Source organism: Pelodiscus sinensis, chromosome Z, assembly GCF_052426305.1.
Source record: "Pelodiscus sinensis isolate ZL-2025 chromosome Z, ASM5242630v1, whole genome shotgun sequence".
Taxonomy (NCBI): domain Eukaryota; kingdom Metazoa; phylum Chordata; order Testudines; family Trionychidae; genus Pelodiscus; species Pelodiscus sinensis.
Genome location: NC_143085.1, coordinates 25,246,221 through 25,269,493, shown reverse-complemented (window position 1 = coordinate 25,269,493; position 23,273 = coordinate 25,246,221). Strand labels below are relative to the sequence as shown.

The 23,273-nt window shown below is 43.2% G+C and overlaps 1 protein-coding gene across 2 annotated transcripts in view; it reads left to right on the top strand.

Moving 5' to 3' along the window:
- The window catches only part of TMEM132C (transmembrane protein 132C), a 464,089-nt gene that overhangs the window by 129,010 nt on the left and 311,806 nt on the right, over nucleotides 1-23,273 (top strand). For both annotated transcript variants that reach the window (XM_075898467.2, XM_075898466.2), the window contains exon 2: nucleotides 11,661-12,549. In XM_075898467.2, coding sequence (XP_075754582.2) covers nucleotides 11,661-12,549 — 889 coding nt within the window. The remainder of the gene's footprint in view (nucleotides 1-11,660; nucleotides 12,550-23,273) is intronic.

Genomic DNA, 23,273 nt, shown 5'->3' with positions numbered 1-23,273 from the left:
TCCTGCCATGAGTGGTAAGGACTGGTCTAGGTGACCTCTTGAGGGCTCTTTCTGTCCTATCATTCTGTTTAAAACAGCTAAGGATTTGTCCCTTTGACTATAGTGTAAATCTTGGATTTGATAGAAGGCACTATGGGCAGTTTCTAAACAAAAGATCCATAAGAAATAAGTGCAGCAACACCTCCCATTTCCTACAACAACAAAAATGTAGACTCAGGTTTTGAGTATTGCACTTTCCTCAGGGATATCAGCCCCTTTCCTGCTCATGTATGTCTCAGAGCCCAAGGAAATAGATAAGCTGAGCAGCATACCTGAAGGCTGAATAGCTTTGGGAGTAGTTGGAGCAAGGATGTTAATTTCAAAGTCAAGAAGCCCTCTTAGAAAACACAGGGTATGTCTACACTACCCTCCTAATTCGAACTAGCGGGGTAATGTAGGCATACCGCACTTGCAAATGAAGCCCGGGATTTGAATTTCCGGGGCTTCATTTGCATGAAGCCAGCCGGCGCCATTTTTAAATGCCGGCAGTTCGAACCCTGTGCTGCGCGGCTACACTCGGCACGGAGTAGCTAGTTCGGATTAAGCTCCCTAATCCAAACTAGCTGTACTCCTCGTGGAATGAGGAGTACAGCTAGTTCGGACTAGGAAGCCTAATCCAAACTAGCTACTCCGTGCCGAGTGTAGCCGCGCGGCACGGGGTTCGAACTGCCGGCATTTAAAAATGGCGCCGGCCGGCTTCATGCAAATGAAGCCCCGGAAATTCAAATCCTGGGCTTCATTTGCAAGTGCGGTATGCCTACATTACCCTCCTAGTTCGAATTAGGAGGGTAGTGTAGACATACCCAGAGTGATTAGCTCTGCTTCCCTTTTAAACTAAGGGGTTGATCACTGCAAAGTGTCCTGGTGCTGGGCATCCTAGCTCTGCAACCAGTTTGAAAACTGTGCCCATCTATTTGGCATGAATTTATTGCAAGTGTACCTCAATGAGCTTTGATTCCCTTTCGTACTATGCATGGTACAAACACAAAGTAAAATACACTCCTTGCTTCAAAGAGTTTAGGGTATGTCTACTACAGCACTAATTCGCACTACCTTAATATGATTTAGTTAATTTGAAATAAGCTAATTCGAACTAGTGCATCTAGACCTAAAAACTCATTCAAATTAGCATTTTGCTAATTCAAAATAGCATGTCCACATTGAGTGGACCCTGAACCGAAGTTAAGGCTGGCCAGAACCAGTGCCAGCAGGGCATCAGGTTAGGCCTTACAGTGTGGAGCTGCTGCCTCAGGCTAGCCAAGAGCTGTGCTTAAAGGGACCCAACCTCTACCCCGGACAGACAGTTCTCAGGGTTCCCCGCTTGCTTGTCTACCTCAGTGAGGGACAGCAAAACAGTCCTGTCTTGGAGTGCCCTGAGTGCCCACACTCGGCACATCACAGCACTCGGCCATCAGCCCAGCTGCACTTGCCGCAGGCTGCCATCCGGGGGGGTCAATCGGGGGCTGTCAGGATCCAGGAGGCCCTGAAGGAGGACTTCCACCCCGAGGAGCCTGTAAAGCCACCCCAGTCCTCCCCATCGGGGCCTCATGCCCCATTCCTCCCTCACCTCCTTCCACTTACTCCTCCTTAGCTCCCCTTCCTGATGTAAAAAATAAAGGACACGTGTGTTCAAAACTAGAAACTCTCTTTAACAAAACTGGGGGGGGGGGGGAATTAACCTCTGGGGAGACTGGGAAAAGAAGGTGGGAGAGGGGAAGAGAGAGGGTGGGAGAGGGGAGGTGGAAACCTGGGAGGAGGGAGCTGGAAGGGAAAAGCCAGGGGAAGAATGAGGAGGGGAAGTATAAAACTATGGTACACCTTATCTTCAGTACTGTGTACAGATGTGATCTCCGCACCTCAAAAAAGATATTTTGGCCTTAGAAAGAGTGCAGAAAATGGCAACTAAAATGATCAGGGGTTTGGAACAGGTCCCATATGAAGAGAGGCTAAAGAGACTGGGACTTTTCAGCTTAGAAAAGAGGAGACTGAGGGGGAATATGATAGAGGACTATAAAATCATGAGTGGTGGGGAGAGGGTGCATATAGAAAAGTTCTTCATTAGTTCCCATAATATAAGGACTAGAGGACACCAAATGAAATGAATGGGTAGCAGACTTCAAACTAATAACAGAAAGTTCTTCTTCACAAAGCAAAGAGTCAACCTGTGGAACTCCTTGCTGCAGGAGGCTGTGAAGGCTAGAACTAGAACAGAGTTTAAAGAGAAGTTAGATACATTCGTGGAGGTTGGGTCCATGGAGTGCTATTAGCCAGGAGGTAGGAATTGTGTCCCTGGACTCTGTGGAAGGCTGGAGATGGATGGCACGAGACAGATGGCTTGGTCATTGTCTTCGGTCCATCCCCTCCAGGGTACCTGGTGTTGGCCACTGTCGGCAGACCGGCTACTGGGCTAGATGGACCTTTGGTCTGACCCAGTACGGCCATTCTTATGTTCTAAGCTCAGGGTCAGGAGTCTCACTGGACTAACTTGATTTTCATGCAAACCTGCTCCTGGGTTCGCATGTGGGTTTTGGTGGCCAGGCTGGCAGCTATACTGCCCTAGACAGCCACATTCCAGTGCCTAGTGAGAAGATTGTGGACGTTGGAGGCCTCCCCCCAAACCTAGATGAGGTCCACGATTTCCGCACTAGACTAGGCGGGCGCCCACCTCTTGTGGCCCTGGACAAGCTCCTGGGAGCCGCCAGCCTGGTCCTGGGAAGAGGCGGAGGACTGGGTGGCAGCAGGTGGCTGGCTCATGCTGTGCCAGGTGCAGCATCTTCTGGCTGGGTGCTGGCAGGCTTGCAACTGGCACAAGCACTGTAGCCAGACTGTGCCCCTTTAAGGGCTCCGGGGCCGGGAGGGGGGCAGAAGAGTTTCCCTGGTTTGGCCCAGAGTGGCCACCAGGGCAAGCTGGGAAGGGCTAGCCTCCCACTAGTTCGAATTAAGTGGCTACACAGCCCTTAATTCGAACTACTTAATTCGAACTAGGTGTTAGTCCTCGTAGAATGAGGTTTACCTACTTCGAATTAAGCGCTCCGCTTGTTCGATTTAAATTCTAAGTAGCCGTTTGTATGTGTAGCTGCTATTAAAGTTAATTCGAACTAACGGCGGTTAGTTTGAATTAACTTTGTATTGTAGACATACCCTAACTGACTAAGGAGCAAAGAGAAATCTGGGCAGGGAGGAAGCCACATAGCAGGTCACCAACTCACCTGGGATTAGAACTCTGGTGTCTGGACTCCCATTATTGTCCTTCCCGCCCTCCCCCCCCCCCCCCCGCCCCATTCCCGAATCACACTGCTTCTCCCAATATTCCTAAGGGAAATGTCTTTTTTTTAATACCATGGGCAGCTGTGAAATATGTACATTTTCCCATCAGTGGTCCTGTTCCAGTTTTGGTCAGTCTTAGGCCATATCTCCACTTATCAGAAGACCCACTAAACTGAATTCTGAGGGAATCACCATTGACACTGGTACTCCTTGCTGTCACTAGGAGTAAAGGAAGTCAATATTATTTATGTAGCTGGAGTTGTGTACCTTCATCCAACCTTCTCCCTGCAGAATAGACCTGATTTTAGTAGTCTGAGTAGAATCATAGAATACTAGGACTGGAAGGGACCACGAGAGGTCATCGAGTCCAGTCCCCTGCCCTCATGGCAGGACCAAATACTGTCTAGACCATCCCTGATAGACATTTATCTAACCTACTCTTAAATATCTCCTGAGATGGAGATTCCACAACCTCCCTGGGCAATTTATTCCAAAGTAGGCAGGGTTGATGATGAATAACATACGACCGGGGTATCTATAGGCCTGTTAGTTTGACATCTGTAGTATGCAAGATCTTGGAGAAAGTAGTTAGGGACATGGAGGCTAATGGCAATTGGGACAAATTACAACATGGTTTTACAAAAGGTAGATTGTGCCAAACCAACCTGATCTCCTTTTTTGAGAAAGTAACAGATTTTTTTTAGATAAAGGAAATGCAGTGGATCTAATCTACCTCGACTTTAGTAAGGCATTTGATACAGTACCACATGGGGAATTATTGGTTAAATTGGAAAAGATAGGGATTAATATGAAAGTTGAGAGGTGGATAAGCAACTGGTTAAAGGGGAGACTACAGCGGGTCATATTGAAAGGTGAACTGTCAGGTTGGAGGAAAGTTACTAGCAGAGTTCCTCAGGAATCAGTTTTGGGGCCAATTTTATTTAATCTTTTTATTGCTGACCTTGGCACCAAAAGTGGAAGTGTCCTGATAAAATCTGTGGATGACACAAAGTTGGGAGGTATTGCCAATTCAGAAAAGGATCGGGATATCATACAAGAAGATCTGGATGACCTTGTAAATTGGAGTGATAGCAATAGGATGAAATTTAATAGTGAGAAGTGTAAGATTATGCATTTAGGGATTAATAACAAGAATTTTAGTTATAAGCTGGGGACACATCAGTTGGAAGTAACTGAGGAGGAGAAGGACCTCGGAGTCCTGGTTGATTATAGGATGACTATGAGCCGCCATTGTGACATGGCCGTGAAAAAGGCTAATACGGTCTTGGGATGTATTAGGCGAGGTATTTCCAGTAGGGATAAGGAAGTGTTAGTGCCATTATACAAGGCATTGGTGAGATCCCATTTGGAATACTGTGTGCAGTTCTGGTCTCCTATGTTTAAGAAGGATGAATTCAAACTGGAACAGGTACAAAGAAGGGTCACTAGGATGATCCAAGGAATGGAAAACCTGTCTTATGAAAGGAGACTCAGGGAGCTTGGCTTGTTTACCTTAACCAAAAGAAGGCTGAGGAGGGACATGATTGCACTCTTTAAATATATTAGAGGGATAAATACCAGGGAGGGAGAGGAATTATTTAAGCTTAATTCCAATGTGGACACAAGAACAAATGGATATAAACTAGCTAGTAGGAAGTTTAGACTTGAGATTAGACGAAGGTTTCTTACCATTAGAGGAGCGAAGTTCTGGAACGGCCTTCTGGATCTAGTGGGGGCAAAAGATCTATCTGGCTTCAAGATTAAACTAGATGGGGGGGATGAAGGGGATGGTTTGATGAGATAACATGATCTTGGTAACTAATTGACCATTCATTATCTCTGGTAAATAGGCCAATGGAGGGATGATAGGAGTTACTATGGAGAATTTTCTGGGTGTCTGGCTGATTAGTCTTACCCACATGCTCAGGGTTTAGCTGATCGCCATATTTGGGGTCGGGAAGGAATTTTCCTCCAGGGTAGATTGGCAGAGTCCCTGGAGGTTTTCGCCTTCCTCTGTAGCATGGGGTACAGATCACAGCTGGAGGATTCTCTGCATCTCGGGGTCTTCAAAGTATTTGAAGGCTTCAATATCTGAGATATAGGTGGGAGGATTATTCTAGGAGGGGGTGGGTGAGATTCTGTGGCCTGCACTGTGCAGGGGGTCGGACTAGATGATCATAATGGTCCCTTCTGACATTAAAGTCTATGGGCTATACCGTATTTTCCGGCGTATAAGGCGACTGGGCGTATAAGACGACCCCCTAATTTTCCAGTTAAAACATAGGTTTTGGCTATACTCGCCGTATAAGACTACCCCCCCTTCCGAGGCAACACCATTTAATAACATCAGATTTGATTTAAATAATTTTAATTAAAATGGTTTTGACTTACCGGTACTTAAAATCCTTCAAAATCCTCATCATGTTCATTCTCTGACATCATAAGTTCATCAATGACATCTTGTGGTACATTTGTAAGACAGTCATCATATGAATCTAATTCCGAATCAGATGGTGTGGCTTCAGCTTCGGCTTCCCCTTCATCTTGCCACAAGAAGTCGTCCTCCATACCATCCAAAGAATTTGATATGCCACACTGCTTGAAAGACTTGATTACTGTTTCTGCATCACTATCATTCCAGGCTTTTATGACAAAATTACACAAAACATCCAGTTGTGGCGCACGCATGTTTCCTCCTTTTGTGAATGACTTTTCGCCGCTAACCATCCACTCATTCCACTGTTCTCGAATGCGATCTTTAAAAGACTTGTTTAGGCACACATCCAGTGGCTGTACCAATGATGTCAATCCTGCAGGAATAACTGCCGCATCTGTGTTTATTCTTGCCAGCCTTTTCTTTGTGCTGGTAGTTAAATGAGCCCTGAACATATCCCACACCAGTAGGCTACGTTCTTGATGAAGTCCACCTGGTCACCTACTCCATACATTATCAAGCCATAGCTTTACCCCTTCTTCATCCATCCAGCCTTTTTCATTCACATGTACAAAAACTCCAACAGGGAACTTGATTTTCGGCATTGTTTTTCTTTTAAAAATAATTATTGGTCTTAGTTTGGCACCATCAGCTGTACATGCTAGTACCACTGTAAAACTGGACTTCTCATGTCCTGTTGTTTTAATTAACACTGTTTTTGCACCTTTTGGATTAACAGTTTTATTTCCAACCATATCGAAATTCATAGGAGTTTCATCCATATTTCTGATCTGACTTAATGCACTTCTTGCACTGTTGTAATACATATCGATCAAAAAGACTTACTTTGCCGTCGAGATCTGCAGGTAATTTTTGTGCAATTTTGGTTTTTTGCCTCAGTACCAGATTATGCCTTTCCAAGAACCTAGTACACCAGGATACAGTGGCCTTAAATCCTTTGCTGTGATCTGGGTTAGATTTGGCCCACTGAAGTGCAAACACACGTATTTTGTTTCGTGTCATTACATAACCATTTTGACGATGCTCATGCACCATGTCTGCTACGTGCTTTTCAAGTTCTGACCAATGTGGGGTGCCTCTTCTTCATGCACACTTACTACTTGGCATACTCTTTAATGCATCTTCATTTGCTTTCCAGTCTTGGACCATCTTTTCTGTTACTCCATATTGACTTGCAGCAGCACAGTTATTATGTTCCTTGGCAAAGTTTACAACTTTCAGCTTGAAACTGGCTTCAAATTTCCTTCTTCTTGCTGAAGCCATGATGGGGTCTTTTCTACCAGCCATTTGTTGTACACCCACTTACAGAACGTCCCTAATCTCTTAGGCTGCTGGATGTGCGGTAATACAGTACTGTAGCTTCGGCTACATACAGAACATCCCTGTGCTGATACTGTATGTACCATGCTGAGCCAATCCCGGCAAGCGGTGTATTCTATTAATGCATACAAAGCCTGCTCGGATTGGCAAAGGTTCTAATAGCCCGCCTCTCTGACTCAGCCAATCCAAGCAGGCTTTGTATGCATTAATGGATGACACCGCTTGCCGTGATTGGCTCAGCGTGGTACATACAGTATCAGCACAGGGACGTTCTGTATGTAGCCGAAGCTACAGTATGTTTATACCCGGCATATAAGACGACCCCTGATTTTTGGGGGATGTTTTTTAGTATAAAAAGTCATCTTATACGCCGGAAAATACGGTATATTTAAATATCCCGGGCTTCATTTGCATCTTGCCAGGCGCCACCATTTTTAAATCCCCATTAGTGCGGACTCCGTGCCCGTGGTTACACATGGCACGGAGTAGGTAGTTCGAATTAGGCTCTCTAATTCAAACTACTGTTACTCCTCGTGGAACGAGGTGTACCGGTAGTTCGAATTAGAGAGCCTAATTCAAACTACCTACTCCGTGCCACATGTAGTCACGAGCATGGAGTCCGCACTAAAGGGGATTTAAAAATGGCAGCGCCCGGCAAGATGCAAATGAAGCCCGGGATATTTAAATCGCAGGCTTCATTTGCAACTTTGAATGCCTACATTAGCCACCCTAGTTCGAACTAGGGTGGCAGTGTAGACATACCCTATGAGTCTATAAATCCATATTATATTTTAAATCTCACCTATTTGCCAGAATGGAAATGTTATTGACTATTATTAAAACAGCCAAATCAAATTTTGATCAAAAGAATTTGCTCAGCAGAGGTCCTGCCTGTCAAAACCTTGGCGCACATTTTTATTACTGATTTTATCAATATGACATCCTTGTGTCTATGGTAGCTCACACACATAAGGATGTTCTATACATTACAGAGTTGAGATTTTATATCTATAGTTATTACACATACAAGGGTGATTTTAGCACAATGCATATATAACTCTGAAAATAGGTGATTGCAGCACAACTTCAAACTGGAGAGGTACAAACCTTCCTGGTAGATGTAGTGACCTACAAACAAGGTTTCTGAATAGTGGAAGGGAAGCGCGAGAAATGTTTGTCATTTCTATTTGAAAAGCAACCTCTCTTGGCTGTGGAGCAGAAAGTAACTTTGATGTGCTAACCAGTGTTCCTAAAGTGAAAATGATTAGCAGGATTTCAAGAGCTATGAGTGAGTGGAACTTACCAAGGTACTGAATGCCTTGTGCATGCTGTGATTAAACAGAGAATAAAGAGGCAGAAAAAAAGTTTATAAGACGGCTGAGTAAGATGTGAAAGAAAAGGAGACTCTACCAATTTATGAACAAACTTTTTTTGTGTTGTGTTGGGTTTTTTTTCTTGTCTCCCTCAAGGCTTGTACAAAGCCACAGTAATTTATTGATGTTTCATAAATTGAGTTAACTAGATCAGTTTAAATCTTTTCCTGGAGAATGTGACAGGTGTATCCAGCAAATGCTAACCTGTATTGCTAATCTGTCCTGACATCTCACAGAAATCTGATGCAAGAGATCACTTCAGTGCCAAGTGGTTCAAGCAAAGAAAACATGTTTTACTTACTGGAGGAATTCCACTTGTGTGAGATCTTTATTTTTAGAAGGCCCATTTGTCACTATTGGCTGTCAACTATGATTGTAGTTACAGTGTTTAAATCCATACCAGCAGTGGAGGTACCTGAGAAATATAGTCACAGCAACAATTCCAGGATCCTTGAAAATTAAATGAGGAATGTCTGAGATCTGGCTATCATAAGCATTAGTGGTTCAGTGGCTTACCAGTGTTCACTTGTAAGCTACTGGGTCCAATCTGATGCCTGGCAGGTAGTGACCAAAAGCTCATTGATTATTTTTGGAAGCTTTTCTTAGGAAATTATTTCAGGCTGATTTCTAGTAGACCCATTCTGCATTGGAATTTGCATCTTTGTCTGGAGATTCATCAGACAGGTCAGGAATCAAATAGCCCTAGAGAAAGAGCCATCCTTCATCCTTTGAGGCCAGGCAGTACAGCTGATGGCCACCATGGGCCAGGACCGTGTGTGTGGGGGGGGGGGGGGGGGGAGATCTGCACACCTCAGAAGGGGCAGAGCCTCATGTGGAAGGGGGCGGGGCTGAGGGCAGTCAGCCTTTGTGCTACCCAGACCATGACACAGGGACACCATTTCAGATTTTCATGGGGGGCTTGGGCAGCTTAGTCCATGATTCCATTCCAGAGGCTATTTAGGCACCTGAAACCTCCTGTGTTTGTTGTTGTTGTTTTGCAGGTGATAACTTAGAAATTAGCTGACAAGAAGGAGTGTTACTAATTCTTATATAAAGAAAAAATATAACAATTACCAATTAAAGACATATTTTAAATTTATTTTTAAATGTAGAACAAACAGCAAAATATTTCTAATCCCAAATCTTGGGGTCAGTGTTGGAGCCTTAACACAAGTTTGATACTTTGTACTCTATCTTTAGCAGATATAAATAAAATCTGCTTAGCTTTGCAATTATTCTTATTTTTTAAATATTTTATGGTCCAAATTGTGTAGAGGAGAATGAGATAGTTAATGTCTTCCATGAATGTTGAAAAGTAAATAAATTACTGTAAAACAAGCAATACTCCAGAGATGAGCGAAAGCAATGTATAACGCCGTGGTCTCATCTTGGAAAAATTGTCGATAGCATTATTGATCTCCAGATGCTGTGAAGCTTCACATTCACAGGCTAAAATTACCAAGTCACTTAAACATCCATTTACCATTATGGATCTTAAGATTCCCCCACCTCCAACCTACTACTGCACCCTCCGCCCTGGCCAGACACCCTTCCTCAAGCCTGTTCTTGCTCCCTTCTCCCTGACCAGACTGTCTTTTTGTTCTGCTTGATGAGCCTTGATGAACCTGCATTTCTTTCACTGCAGTGAACAAAGTAGAAGAGTGGAAGGGGGAAGCAGTGATCCCTCTAACATTTTCTAGCCTTATGCGGGTTGAAATTTCTCTTGTGCAGCACCAATACTGAGGTAGTATGTGTATGTGCACCACCAACAAAACAAAAAAATATCCCGGGCTTCATTTGCACCTTCCCGGGTGCCGCCATTTTTAAAAGTCCCTTAGTCCGAACTCCGTGCCATTGGCTACACGCGGCACAGAGTAGGTAGTTTGAATTAGGATCTCTCCACGAGGAGTAACGGTAGTTTGAATTAGAGATCCTAATTCGAACTACCTACTCCGTGCCGCATGTAGCCACGGGCACAGAGTTCGGACTAAAGGACTTTTAAAAATGGCAGCGCCCGGGAAGATGCAAATGAAGCCCAGGATATTTAAATCCCAGGTTTCATTTGCAACTTCGAATGCCTACATTAGCCTCCCTAGTTCAAACTAGGGGGCTAGTGTAGACATACCCTGTGTTCCTCTCGCTCCTGGCTAGAGAGGGGAGGCAGGAGATAGTATCCTGCTACAACAGAAAATCAAGGGGAGGCTACTGCCCCCTGAAATGCCCTCAAATGATGCCCATGCTGTGGCACCCTCCCTCAGCGCTAAACAGCATGGTGATCTAGCACTCCAGCGGCAATTTAAAGGGGTCCGGGGCTCTGGCCACTGCCACAGTAGCAATAGAAAAGGCTGGGAGTGCCTGGCCCATTTAAATCTCCAGGCCACAGGGCAATTGCCTTTTCAATCCTCCCTTCTCCCACTAGTTGGCAAGCTTGGGTCAGGGTCAGTTAGTGTTCTCAATGTAGGCTTTTCTAGTGAAGCAAACTCCTGTCCTGTGATGTCAGTGTATCCTATTGCACCTTGAGGATGTTTCAATGTATCCTCATTCCATTGAGTCAAATCCAGTTTTATAGTACATTACTGCCATCAAATGAACCCTGAAAATGATTACGCAGAAGCAGTGTGTCTGGGATATCGGATTGCCTCAAGGAAACAGGGTCTGTCCTAGAAAACAGGAAAGATGGCAACCTTATGAAAGCACACTGGTGACAAACATGACAATCAATTTGGGGAGCCATGTAGGTCAGTAGCTCATGAGTTGTTTAATCCTGGCTCCAGCACATCACTGAACTGTTCTACTTTTGTTTTCTCATCTGTAAATTGGACATAATGATGAGTGTTACGAGGATTAATTATTGGGTATACAACATTCAGTATTACTTGAATTAAATTAAATCAAGACAAACCGATACTGAAGGCCCCCCTCTCTCTGTTTCTGCATATATATGTATTGTACACTATATAATGAAATAATGTATAAATACAGGGCGTGATTAATGCCTGTATTTTCTGCCATGCATGAGACATACAGAAGAATTCAGCATTTCACTGTAATCATTTCCCCATCATATTTAATTGAATCATAATATGGCAGTGACTCCCTCAGAGTCAAGATAAACCTTTTATTTTGAGCCTATAAATTGCTTTTGGCCTAATCCATGAAGTTCCAGGTCACTAACTTTCTTTTATTATTATTATTATTATTAATAGTGACAGATTGTCGAGGGGCCTTGGACAATATACAGAGATTTTCTTCGTTACCAACATATCTACCTGTGAGCTACCAAATCTTCAATGCAGAGACGTCCTTTTTTCTTAAAGAAGCCAATCAGGATTTCATGAGAAATTCCAGCTTGCAATCCCGAGTGGAATCCTTTTTTCCATATAAAGCCAAGAGGCCACCTGTATTAAATGCCAGCTATGGACCTTTTTCTGTTGAACAAGCAGTGCCCCATGACCTACTCTTAACCTCCAACTTTTTTGGATCCACCAACAAGTTTACTTTTAACTGGAGACTTAAAGCCTGCATCGTGAGTGACAAAATTTACCTGAAGAAGCCGAAAGTCCAGATCCTGTTCTACATTGTGGGCAGGGACTGGGATGACTACAGCTCCACAGAGAGGCTGCCCTGCCTGCGTGTGTTTGCCTTCCGCGAGACGAGGGAAGTCCGAGGCAGCTGCCGCTTAAAGGGGGATCTGGGATTGTGTGTGGCAGAGCTGGAACTCCTGCCGAGCTGGTTTAGTCCTCCCACAGTGGTGGCTGGCCGTAAGAAAGTGATGGATCAGTCTGAAGGGAGCCCTGTGGAGCTTTATTATACCATCCAGCCAGGGGACGAGACTGGGGAGTGCACCACTGAGGATGTGAGGAAGGGGAATGCCATCCGGCCAGGGAAGGATGGTATGGATGAGACCATGTCCCACTTGCAGAGGATTGGCTCTGTGAGCCTCTATCGAGCCCTAGAGAGTTCTCAGCTGACAGAGCTGAGGCTGGACAGTAATGTTGTCATCTGGCTGCCATCGAAGCCGGTCAAGCAAGGTGAAGTTGTGAATGTCTTTGTGACTCTCGCTAACAACTCCACTGTGGAACAGTTTGTGTTGAGGTATGGTGGGTTCGTTTTGCCTCTGTTTCTCCATCAGTAGCAAACACCAATGTAAAGGGGGAGTGGCCTATACCCCAATTTGTAGATTGGATTTTTTCCCTTTGATTGCAATCCTTTTCTCATCTCGCCCCCCCCAAACAAACAAACAACAAACAGTGAGGACTTGCTAGGATTCCACACCCTTAAAAACCACCTTTGAACATCTAATTCCCAACTGTGATGTTGCCTACTGTGGCCATTGCTGTGGGATGATGAACAGTGATGCACTGTGGTAGGTGAAACAAGCAGCATGTTAAAATGTGTTCTGGAACTCTTAATGCCTAGTAGGCAGGAACCAGAGGGCCAGTTAGGGCACAGAGTACCCTACAGCACACTAGATTGTTGTCTTGCTACTCACTAAATCGCCATGTATGTAAGCCTGTAGAATGAACCTTTTCTCCTCTTTTTCTCCATCACTCCCTGAGGCACAACATTTAAACAGAGCAAGTCACCTGGCATGGTGAACTTCATTTACTTGCTTTGGCTTCAAATGACGTGACACAGCTTTGCCTTCCTACACAATGCTTTTGTCATGAGAACTTCAAGGAAATGTCTTTTAGTTATTTAAGCAGCTGTTTTTTTGGTTAGACATTTACCTTTGAGGTCTTATTTTAGTGTGTTTGATGTTGCTATTGATTATAAAGGACATGAAGTTCATTATTTGGGGAACAAATGGCAAAGGCAGTACATAGGAACATAAGAATTGACATACTGGATCTGAACAAAAGTCAATGCTTTTTCTTCCTGTTTTATATGGTAGCAATTTTCATGCCAATCAGGTGACAGTCTTTCGAGGGTGAAAAAGACTGACTAATTAATCACCAAAATATTTGATGGATCTCTTTTCCTGTTGCCAGGCTTTAAATTCACAAAGATGTCAATAGTGATAAGCAACAATTGTTCTTTTGCCTTAAGCACCCTGGGTTTCCCATAGAATTCTCTCCATAGAAATGTTTATGTTGAAGGCTCATATGAATTAAATGAATACATAGTTGACAACTGAAGACAAAAATAGCTTGTAGGGTAGAAGGTGTCACTGGGAAGATAAAAGGCTTTTATTAAAAAGGGTTTTTTTTAGGAATTCTGGAAACATTCTGATATTTGCAGCTTTAGTTGAGTTGATAAGAATCTGATGGCTACCTGTTTACTGAGTGGATCCTCTGAGATAGTAGCTTTTCTGTCTCTGCTTCTTTTTGTTATTTAAAATCGTTCTTCACAAATAGTAGAGACAAGATGTGTGCCTTATAACAAACATAGCTGTGTGATGAAAGAAGAAATCCAAAGGAGACAAATCTGGTGTATTATTTTTGCGTGGGCAGGGATATCCCTTTGAAATGTGTGTCACTGCCTTTTATCTTCCTGAAAAGTAAGTTAGAGATAGTCACCCTTATTGAAATCTGATGATATACGTCTTAGCTCAAGATGGATTCTGATTGGCTGGGTGTAGATTCTGCTTATGTGCCTAGTGTATAATAGCCAGAAATGGAAAAAGCATACATCAGACATTGCCTGTTCTGCCTGATGTAATGGACACATTTACTGCAGGATTTTCAGAGCAGGTTGTCCCTAGAGCTGGTGAAATTTTTCAGACCAAACTCCCCTTCCCACAGCAGAAGAATGCAAATATAATTTAACTGAAATGTCTGGCAAATTTGGGTCAAATTCACCATATTGTTTTGATTAGCAATGGGGATTTAAAAAAAAAACTTTGGCCACTCAACTCACCACAATTAGCACTGCTTTCATTATACTGGGTTTTTTAAAAGGTGAAAAATCACATGTGTTAATCATACTATCACACGGGTGAGCTGGACTTGTTTCCAGCAATTGATTTGCCAGTGCTCAACTGAGGCCTGTAGCCTTCCAAGAGTTGGCACCTGGTCTGCCAGGGTTACACCCACCATCAGGATTTCTAACCTGTGTATTTCCTGTCTGTGAATTCTGGCCTGTGAGGCATATCCTCAGGAAATGACTCCATGGATGGAACTGAGGGACCAGTTGAGCCTACTGCCTCTGGGGTAGGATGGCTGAGCCATTAGGGCTGGAGCATTCAAAGGATGAGTCAGTGGATGAGACGAGAGCATGGGAAGTCCTTGTGCTGTTTCAGCTCCTGCAGCATCCTATGGGATGCAAAGAAAAGCAGGGCAGTCCAGAAAACTCTTGGATAGGTTTCTTTCGAGTCCATCAGTTCTCCACACCATGCTAAGGCCTGACTACCCTTGACTCCACCCCTTCCATCTGAGGCCGTGTTTTTAGTTTGCGTAGCTGGGCTCCCCTCACCTTGATTCCAGGCCTGCGTGACTTAGGCCCATAGTAAGTAGCAGGGTGGGAGTTATGGTAGATAGATATCTGCCAGGGGCAACACCTTGAGAGCCTGCTAGTGTGTGTTCTTTCTCTAGCATACAGGACACCAAATCCAGATGTGAGGAAGAACGGCCATCCAAGCCATTCTTCTGCTCAGTGAAAACTGGAGACAGGTGGGGGCGAGGGAACTGTTAAATATTTATTTTTGTTGAGGTGTCAGGTTGAAGAATGGGGTTGATACAGGGAAGTAGCCCATTGGTAGGTAGCAGGGACTTGTCTTAGTTCTTCAGTGTCTCCTGAGGCATAAACTATATGGCCTCATCTGTCAGCTGCTAAATTCGACTGTGTTACACGGGTGTAAAGCCAATGATTTCAGTAGTGATATGTGGATGTCTCTAAGATGTGTACTTGGCCCACGCCTCTATATGTTTAAAAAGAGAATCACAGAAAATGGCCAACGCATATGTTAAAGCTGCCTGCAGGCTGCTTTAACCTTCTCTGTGGCCGTTTCCCTGGTGTGTTAGATGTCTGTACACAGGCTCCTGCCAAAGCAAACCCTACATCCTCTGACATGCGTTCACATTCAGTCATCTTAAAGGAACACATGCTGCGTGTTGTCCCCAGGTATGGTGCATTTGTTTATGTTCTGCTTTTTGTATGTTAGTCATTGAGTTTTTCAAATACCCAGCATTGAGGCAAACAGTGTATGGTCATTGCTGGATGTTGGAGGGAGAGGGGAGAATAGCCACAAATCTTCTCTGGCAAAAGTAAATTGATTTAAATGACCTCATTACCACAAATCACTGGAAATGAAACTATGTTCTTAAATTGTATCTTAATTCAGAATCCTGTTACTGTATTTGTAAATTTATCAAATCAAGAATGGCAATCCAGCTAAAGAAAATTACTAATGTGGCATGGAGTAAAGCGTAATATGCATGGTAATACTTTTCCATGGTGGGAACACTGCTCTACTATAGAGAGAGCTTCCCTTCCTGCACAAGCCCCCTTTTGTAATTACATTGTGAAATTACACTGACAGACTACAGATCAATATGCCATTCAGCGCTCTGCAACAGACCAGCCATGTCACCTTGGGCAAGTCACTTAGAAATTCTGTGCCTCCATCTTTTGTCTGCAAAATGGGGCTGTGTTTGTTCCTTACCTTTCAGGGGAGTAGTGAGGCTTAGTTCATTCTTGTTCTCCAAGCATTTTAAAGGCAGCTCCCGCCTATCTTCTTCCCCGCAACCCCACTTATAAATATGTAACTGCTGAAAATTTCAGTGTTTACAATTTTACAAATATAAATGTATTTTAACTTCCCTAATATTTTCTTCTATGTACTTATAAATATACAGCATTCTGGAAACAGAAAAAAATCATAACAGCACAAGAAAGATTATTCTAATAAGATTAACCTTAAAATTTTACAAGTGTGTGTTTGTTCTCTGGATAGGAGATTTAGATATTCTGTTTTTATCTGTGGCATTGGGATTTGGGCAACCAAATATGTTAGGTTGCTTTGAAAATCTTGGCTTGTTTGTGGTGGTGGGTTTTTTTTTCTGTAGCTCTAAATGCTCTTTCAATGACTGCACTATTAAAGGGTCCTTCCATCTGTTTTTCATCATCTGTGGTGCCGCATTTGATCTGGCAGAAGCTAAACAGCAGCGGGCCAAAGCATTAAAGCTAGGAACATTAGTGTTTTGAGCTACCTTGTGAGGCAGCAGCTAATCTCTAACTTGCTGTGGAAGGTGCTGAATGACTGGCTAACCCGCTTTACAGAAAGCACTGAGCAGGATAAGTATAGGAAAGGAGATGAAGATATCTGCCCTGATTAGAAAAACTTGACTGGTTCTTTTCCACTCGAGATGGTTAATTATGGGTCTTTCAGTTTAATTTTTATTCCACCTGAAGGGTTGCAGTTTATAAACAGTGTTATTGAATTACCTGTTTCCAGCAAACAAGTCAACACAAGACAATGGATAATTAGCAGTGATAATAAATCTACAGATTGGAAGAGGGATATAGGATAAATGCAGTAAGGAAAGCTATTAAACAGATCAGCCAAGGCAGCTTTGTATGTCAGTTCCTAATGAGTATTGACAGTATGCCTGTGTCACATAGGATTGAGAATGCTGCTGGAGTTAATAATAGCTAAAATCCTAGAACAACACAAATACACAAAGATATATACATACACACACTGAAGTGTGATTGTAATCAGAAATACTGCATGAGTTGAATTTGTTGTTGTATACTTTGAAGTAACTTGAAGAAACTCGGACTTGATTTTTCCAAACCCACTAAAGAAAAATTAGTTTCCTGAAGTGGAGTCTTAAAAAACAAACACCCTCCCTCAGAGTATCACCAGCTCTTCAATACACACCTAATTTAATCTCTCTCAATTTGAAATACAATGTGGCACCCAGAGAAATGAGTTGGGGTGATGGAGGGGGAAGAGTTCTCTTTTGTGTGCTTATGTGTGTTTTCAGATGTGAATCACATCAAAACATTTTCCTACTCCCATGCAGCTTTATGGTACTTAAATATTTAAAAGTGATTTCACTATTGTTAGGAAACATCTAAGCATAAAAGCAATTCAATCCACATCTGAGGAGAAAAGAGCTTGAAGCCTTAGGACGTGCTGCCATCAACTTATTATTTCATGTTCCATTTTCAATTGTAAAGGAGATCGCGGCTTCAATATTCCAGACCCACAGCTTTGGCTATTATGTAAAAGTGAAAAGAAGACTGACATGACCTCTGAGAAACAAGTTTCCTTTTGCTTTGGAATTAGACCTTCTCTTTGTACTTGCAGTCTGTGTTTTAAGGAACAAAGAAGACATCTTTCATTGGTGCCTGGCTAATGCTTAAGAGCTAGTGTACACTAGAAGTGCTACAGCAGCGCAACTATGCCGCTCTAGTGCTCCTGAAGAAGATGCTCTATGCTGAGAAGAGAGAGCTCCCCTATTGGCATAATAAATTCACCTCTGCAAGAGGCCATAGCAGGGAGGGCAGAAGAAACTCTCCTGCCAACTTAGCACTGTCTGCAACGGCAATTGGGTCCATGTAAATTTCCTCATTCATGGTGTGTGGCTTATTTAGGAGAGGTGGGGGATGGGGAAAGGAGGCAGCTACCTGGGAGACAGGCTATTCAAAAGGGGCACAGCTGCAGCAGTGGCTGGACCCCTGGGCATTTTAAATTGCCTCTAGAGCACTGCTCTGGTGTGCTCTGGGTGACTGTGAGAGTTGCCGGTGGAAGGGCAGTGGAGTGCTCTCTAGCCAGCACTGCGGGCTGTCTTCCCCAGCCCTGTCCCTTCTACTTGAGGGTGTTGGCAAAACTGTCAGCCCTGCCATACACCCCTGAATGATATCATTTACAGCAAAGTAAGTGGCAGTGTAGACATGGCTTTACCATTAAGAAATGTGTTTTCTCCTGTATATAGGGGAGGAGCCATATATGGCACAATCCCTAGCCAGTAAAATGGATTGTGTTAGCTGCAATTCGTTCCAATGTAGGGGACATCGGCTGTCCACTCACATGTCCATTGTACACAGATACAAAGAAGCAATGTGCCACTTCGGTAAGCCCCTCAGAAAGAGACTCTGCACACAGAGAACAATGCGGTGAAAAGATATTGGCAGAACTTGAAGCAATTATGTTATTATCCAAACGTGGAAGATTATAATAGTTCAGTCAGTGTTCAAGATGGCCCACTGAGATGATCTGAAGTGTGATTCAGTGCTCAGTCTCTCAGGAGTTCGAAGTCCGAGAGAGTCTTTCTAATAACTTCAGGGGCCATTGGATCAGGCCTGTAACATATGGCCTGTGCCTAACCTAGGTACGTTAGATCATCTTTCCCTGTGTGCCTTACAAACCTGGCCACACCTATGATTTCTTGCATCTAAGATCATGTAGAGCAGAGCTACTCAACACATGGCCCACGGGCCGTTAGTTTGCAGCCTGCAAAGCAGTTTGGGTTTATGCAGGGATCAACAAATGGCCCACAGGTGAGATCCTTTGAACATGGCCTCCACTGGGAACATGCTCCACAACAACAAGGCATCTCTCAGGCTCATTGAAAGATGCAAGCAGACGAGCTGGCTGGAACAGATGGGTACAGTGTGTCAGTGTTTCTAGCCCCCCAGGGCGGAGGTGCTGGGAGCGCTGGGGCATTGTAGGAAGTGCTGGCTGCTTAGCCTTATGGGCAGAGCTTGAGAGGTACTGACTGGTTTACACTGGCCATGTTTGGGTCTGGTGCTGAGGCTGTGCAGTCCTTTCTCTATTCTGCACAGAGCAACAGACTCCCGTGTGGTGATGTCAGCCATGGTGGGAATTCAGGACAGGGCTCCCGGGCACCTGTCCTTTTTTGCCACGGGTTGGAGTGCTCTGGCTTGGAAACTTTTTCTGAGTAAAATCACTCTAATGCACAACCTGAAGCCTCAAGCTCAACACCCAAAATACCGGCATGCAATTTTCTTTTTAATAAGAAGCATTAAAAATGACAACAAAGAAGAGATGCTTGTTGGATGAACACAAGGTTTTCAAGCCTGTTTGCGAGATGGAATTCGCTTTTGCAGAAATAAATGGAAAATCAATGGGTCTTATTTGTCAGAGTATCACTGCATTAAAGAAAACAAACTTGCAACAGCACTATGAATCTTGGAGCTATTTGCATATATTTGCATATATATTTGTATGTATATGCAACCATACTTAAGTTGTGGCTTTCGGCATGTGCTGTGAGTATCATTGTGGCCACCATGGTTTCCATAGTTAAGTAGCCTTTATGTAGAGGATGTGTAAATTAGGAATGTAAAGGGTCCACCAGATAAGCATCATCCTCTACAGTTAACTGGTATCCTTACCGAAGCAGCTTCCCACCTGCAATGTGATACAGTGAGACTCCAGCTAGCCAGAGCAGCCCTGCCACCCATGGAGGGCCAGATTTGAGAAGTCCTCTGCCCACCAGGAGCTATCTGGATCCTGGTTAAATTATTAAAATTATGTAATTTACCTGGTTAACATTTTTAAGGGATATTTACATCCCTAGAGTATAATTTCATTGTCCAGCAATGTCTCTTCAGTGCAAACAGATAGCAATTCAGCTATATAAAGAGCATGGTAAATGATTTGCAGAGCAGATGAATAAGGGAACACTGGGAGGGTGGTTCATTGAGTACTGAATAATGGAGCTGGAGTCAAGAATCCCCTATTTGCTGCTCTGTTGCTCTCCCACTGTGAGAGTCATTTTGCCTATGTGTCTGTGTTTCACATCCTCCTGCATTTGTCTGCCTTATCTGTTGGGACAGAGAGAGTCTCCTATACCCAGCAAGGTGTAGATTTTGGCTTGGGTGTCTGAGTGCTACCATAATACAATAACAATTACATAAACTTTTGTAAACGTTGAAGATTGCTGCTTGCAGGAGTGGCAAAGTGCTGCATTAGCCACCTGGCAAATGCTTTGTTTCTCAGAAATGAGAAGATTTCCCCAGGATGATTGTGTGGCTAAAAATTAATAGCAGCCAGGTGCATTCATCTTTCATATGCTGGTTTGAGAAACAATAGGCATACAAGCTACTGAAATTGTAGCCAATTATAACAGTTGCTAAAGGACGTTAGGAGATACTTATGGCATTGGGACTAAATGGATCTTTCTCTAATCCTTTTTTTTTTTTAACCAAGCATTTGTAACATCAAAAAAGTATTTTCAAAGAAGAGACCATGTTACTGTCATGGAATCGAAGAGAATATCGCACTCCAATTAGTTTAATTTCATTAGCCATTAGCAAGTACTTCACATTGTCTTTACAGTGTATTATATCTTTAGACAGAGTAAAAGAGGGGATGGGCCAAACATGACAAGAAGGATATCACCAGAGCAAGAACAGAGGTGGTGAACTTGAGTTTAAATTGCTCCAGTCTTATTACCACAGTCAATGATAAGCAAAAAGGGGCTGGTTACTATTTTAAAAATTAGGGCTTTTAGAAAAGAAAAAGACAAGGCGGTCTTTCTACTGCTCTTCTCTTCACTTCCCCCACTCTGTGAATCCTTAAAAAGCTGGCATGCTGAGATGCCTCTAAGCAATGTTACATTCATGCTTCCCAGCCTTGTTTGTAATCTAATCTGCTAAAGAGACCGTGCTTCATTCTTAGTGATAGACCACAAGGTTGGGAGTCCTAGATTCTATACCTAGCTCTAGCATCAACTTGCTGCATGAACATGGTTTACTGCTGAGGCACAACTTTGTTATTAACAATTTAGGAGCTGAACCTAGCACATCTGGGGCCTGGTTTTCAGAGATGCTGAGCACCTGTAGCCATCAGTGAGATTAGGTGCAGCTATGAGCACCGAGCACCTCAGAAAACAGGCTTAGGTGCCCCAAACTGAGGATCCAACATTATAGAGTGCCTCACCCCTTTGAAAATGTTGCCCTTAATCACTCTGTGCCTCAGTTCACCTACACAATGGGGATACTAATACCTGCCAGACACATTATGAGGCCTAGCTAATCAGTTGTATAACAGGAAGATGATTTCATAATTCATGCTCCAGTTTAATTAAATGGGTTTCTGATAGAGCTTAAATCCATGTATAAATGGAGCATAAACAAACTCTCAATATAATATAAAAGAATCTGGACTAGTAGTGTATGCATTCAGATTGGGGCTTCTATAGGAAAAGCCTCCCTCCCACCCCCATTCTCTATCAATGGGAAAGATGGAGGGAAAGGACAATAGTTTTGATCTGACAGTTTTATTCTTTTTGGCTAAGCCAGAAAACAGCTGGTGACAGATTTGCTGAGATCTGAAATTTGGTTTAATAAGTAGCATTTCTGATTGTACAGCAGAGTTTGAGGAATGCTGTCTTTGTGTGGCAGCCTATTAGAACCATCTTCTGAAGTAGAATTTTCTCTCTCTTCATTTCAGTGAGCTGCTAAAGTCCTTTTGTTTCCTGGCTTATTTTGCAAATATATGGCTTCCCATGTTGTTAAATGTACATCAGTGCCCTTGGCCTTTTCCACTCTGTTTAGAGACATGGCTCTGGGGTACAGTATGCCTCCTGCTACTTATTGCTCCACCTGGCCTTTCCAAAAGCCTGTGTAGATGCAAGGTTGCTTAAAGAGGAGATGAGGCACGTGAACTTATTGTCTATTTAGACTTTTAGCTGCATGTACAACTTGAATTACAGCCATTAATTGAACTCCTGGTTACTTGCCTAATTAGACACAATCGTGCCTAGTTAAGGTTCCATTCATTATAACCCTTTATTCCCAGCAGTGGAGAGGGAAATGCCATACCACTGGGAACAGATTTTAGTTTAACAAAGATAAAGCTTGCTGGCTGTCTAAAAAGCTTGTGCTCTGATGCATTAAAGAACCCCATGGGAATCTTCAGTGTGATAATCTGACAAGCTGTTGGGTTCAGGACTACTGTAAGCAGGAGCGTGTTCTCTAGCCTGTAGTTTTGAAAGGAAATTAGTATCCTGAGGAAAAACTGGTGTCAAAAGGCTTTAAATTCCAGTTTACCTGTGAAAGATGCAAATGTCCAGGATAGCTACCAAGTGGCTACTAGCAGCAGGACCATGGGCATGTAACAACTCCTGATTCTTTCAGAGCTCCCAACAATTGAAATGGATATGATAAAGCTCTCACATCTGGTGGTGCAAATCTTTCTTTTGACAGTGCTTACCTGGTCTTGTGGAGGAGCATAGGAGTTACTAGACTGGGTCATTCCATCTGGTTCAGAGTGCAGTTGCTGAAAGGGGTCAGTATCTGGTGCTTGCGAAGAAGATGTGAGAAACCTTGTGGTGGGCAATGTGGAATAATGGCTTTCCAATAAGTGTTTCATCCCATGCAGCAGTCACTAAGCCAAAGCAAGAGGGTTCAATCCCTTCCAAAACTCTATTTCCTATTCTAATGGTTACTGCTCTGATTTTAGATATTCTTACATCCTTGAAAGTGTCCAGTCCTTTCTTAAAAATCTGCTAAACTCTTGGCTTCAGTGATATTTTGTGACAGTATTTTCCACAGCCCATGTTGTCAGAACCTCAGGTCTTCAGGATTATGTTGTGCCTTTTTAGTTTTATTTTTTACATCTATAGTCAGATATCTTGGAGAGAGAGAAATATTCCTGGGCTCAGTACAGAACTAATTGGGTGAAATTTTATAGCCTGTATTATATAGGTGGCCAGATTAGAAAGGGCCATTAGATCATTTAACCCTAAAGTCTGTGAAACTATATCCTTTTTAATACTATAATTTGCAGTGATAGGAGTAAGAAAGCCAAAAAAAAAAAAAATCCTCTGGTTCCCCAGTGTTTTATAAGCAAAGACACAAGAAAGGAAAAATCAACGTGAAACATGTGCTTCCTGAACTGA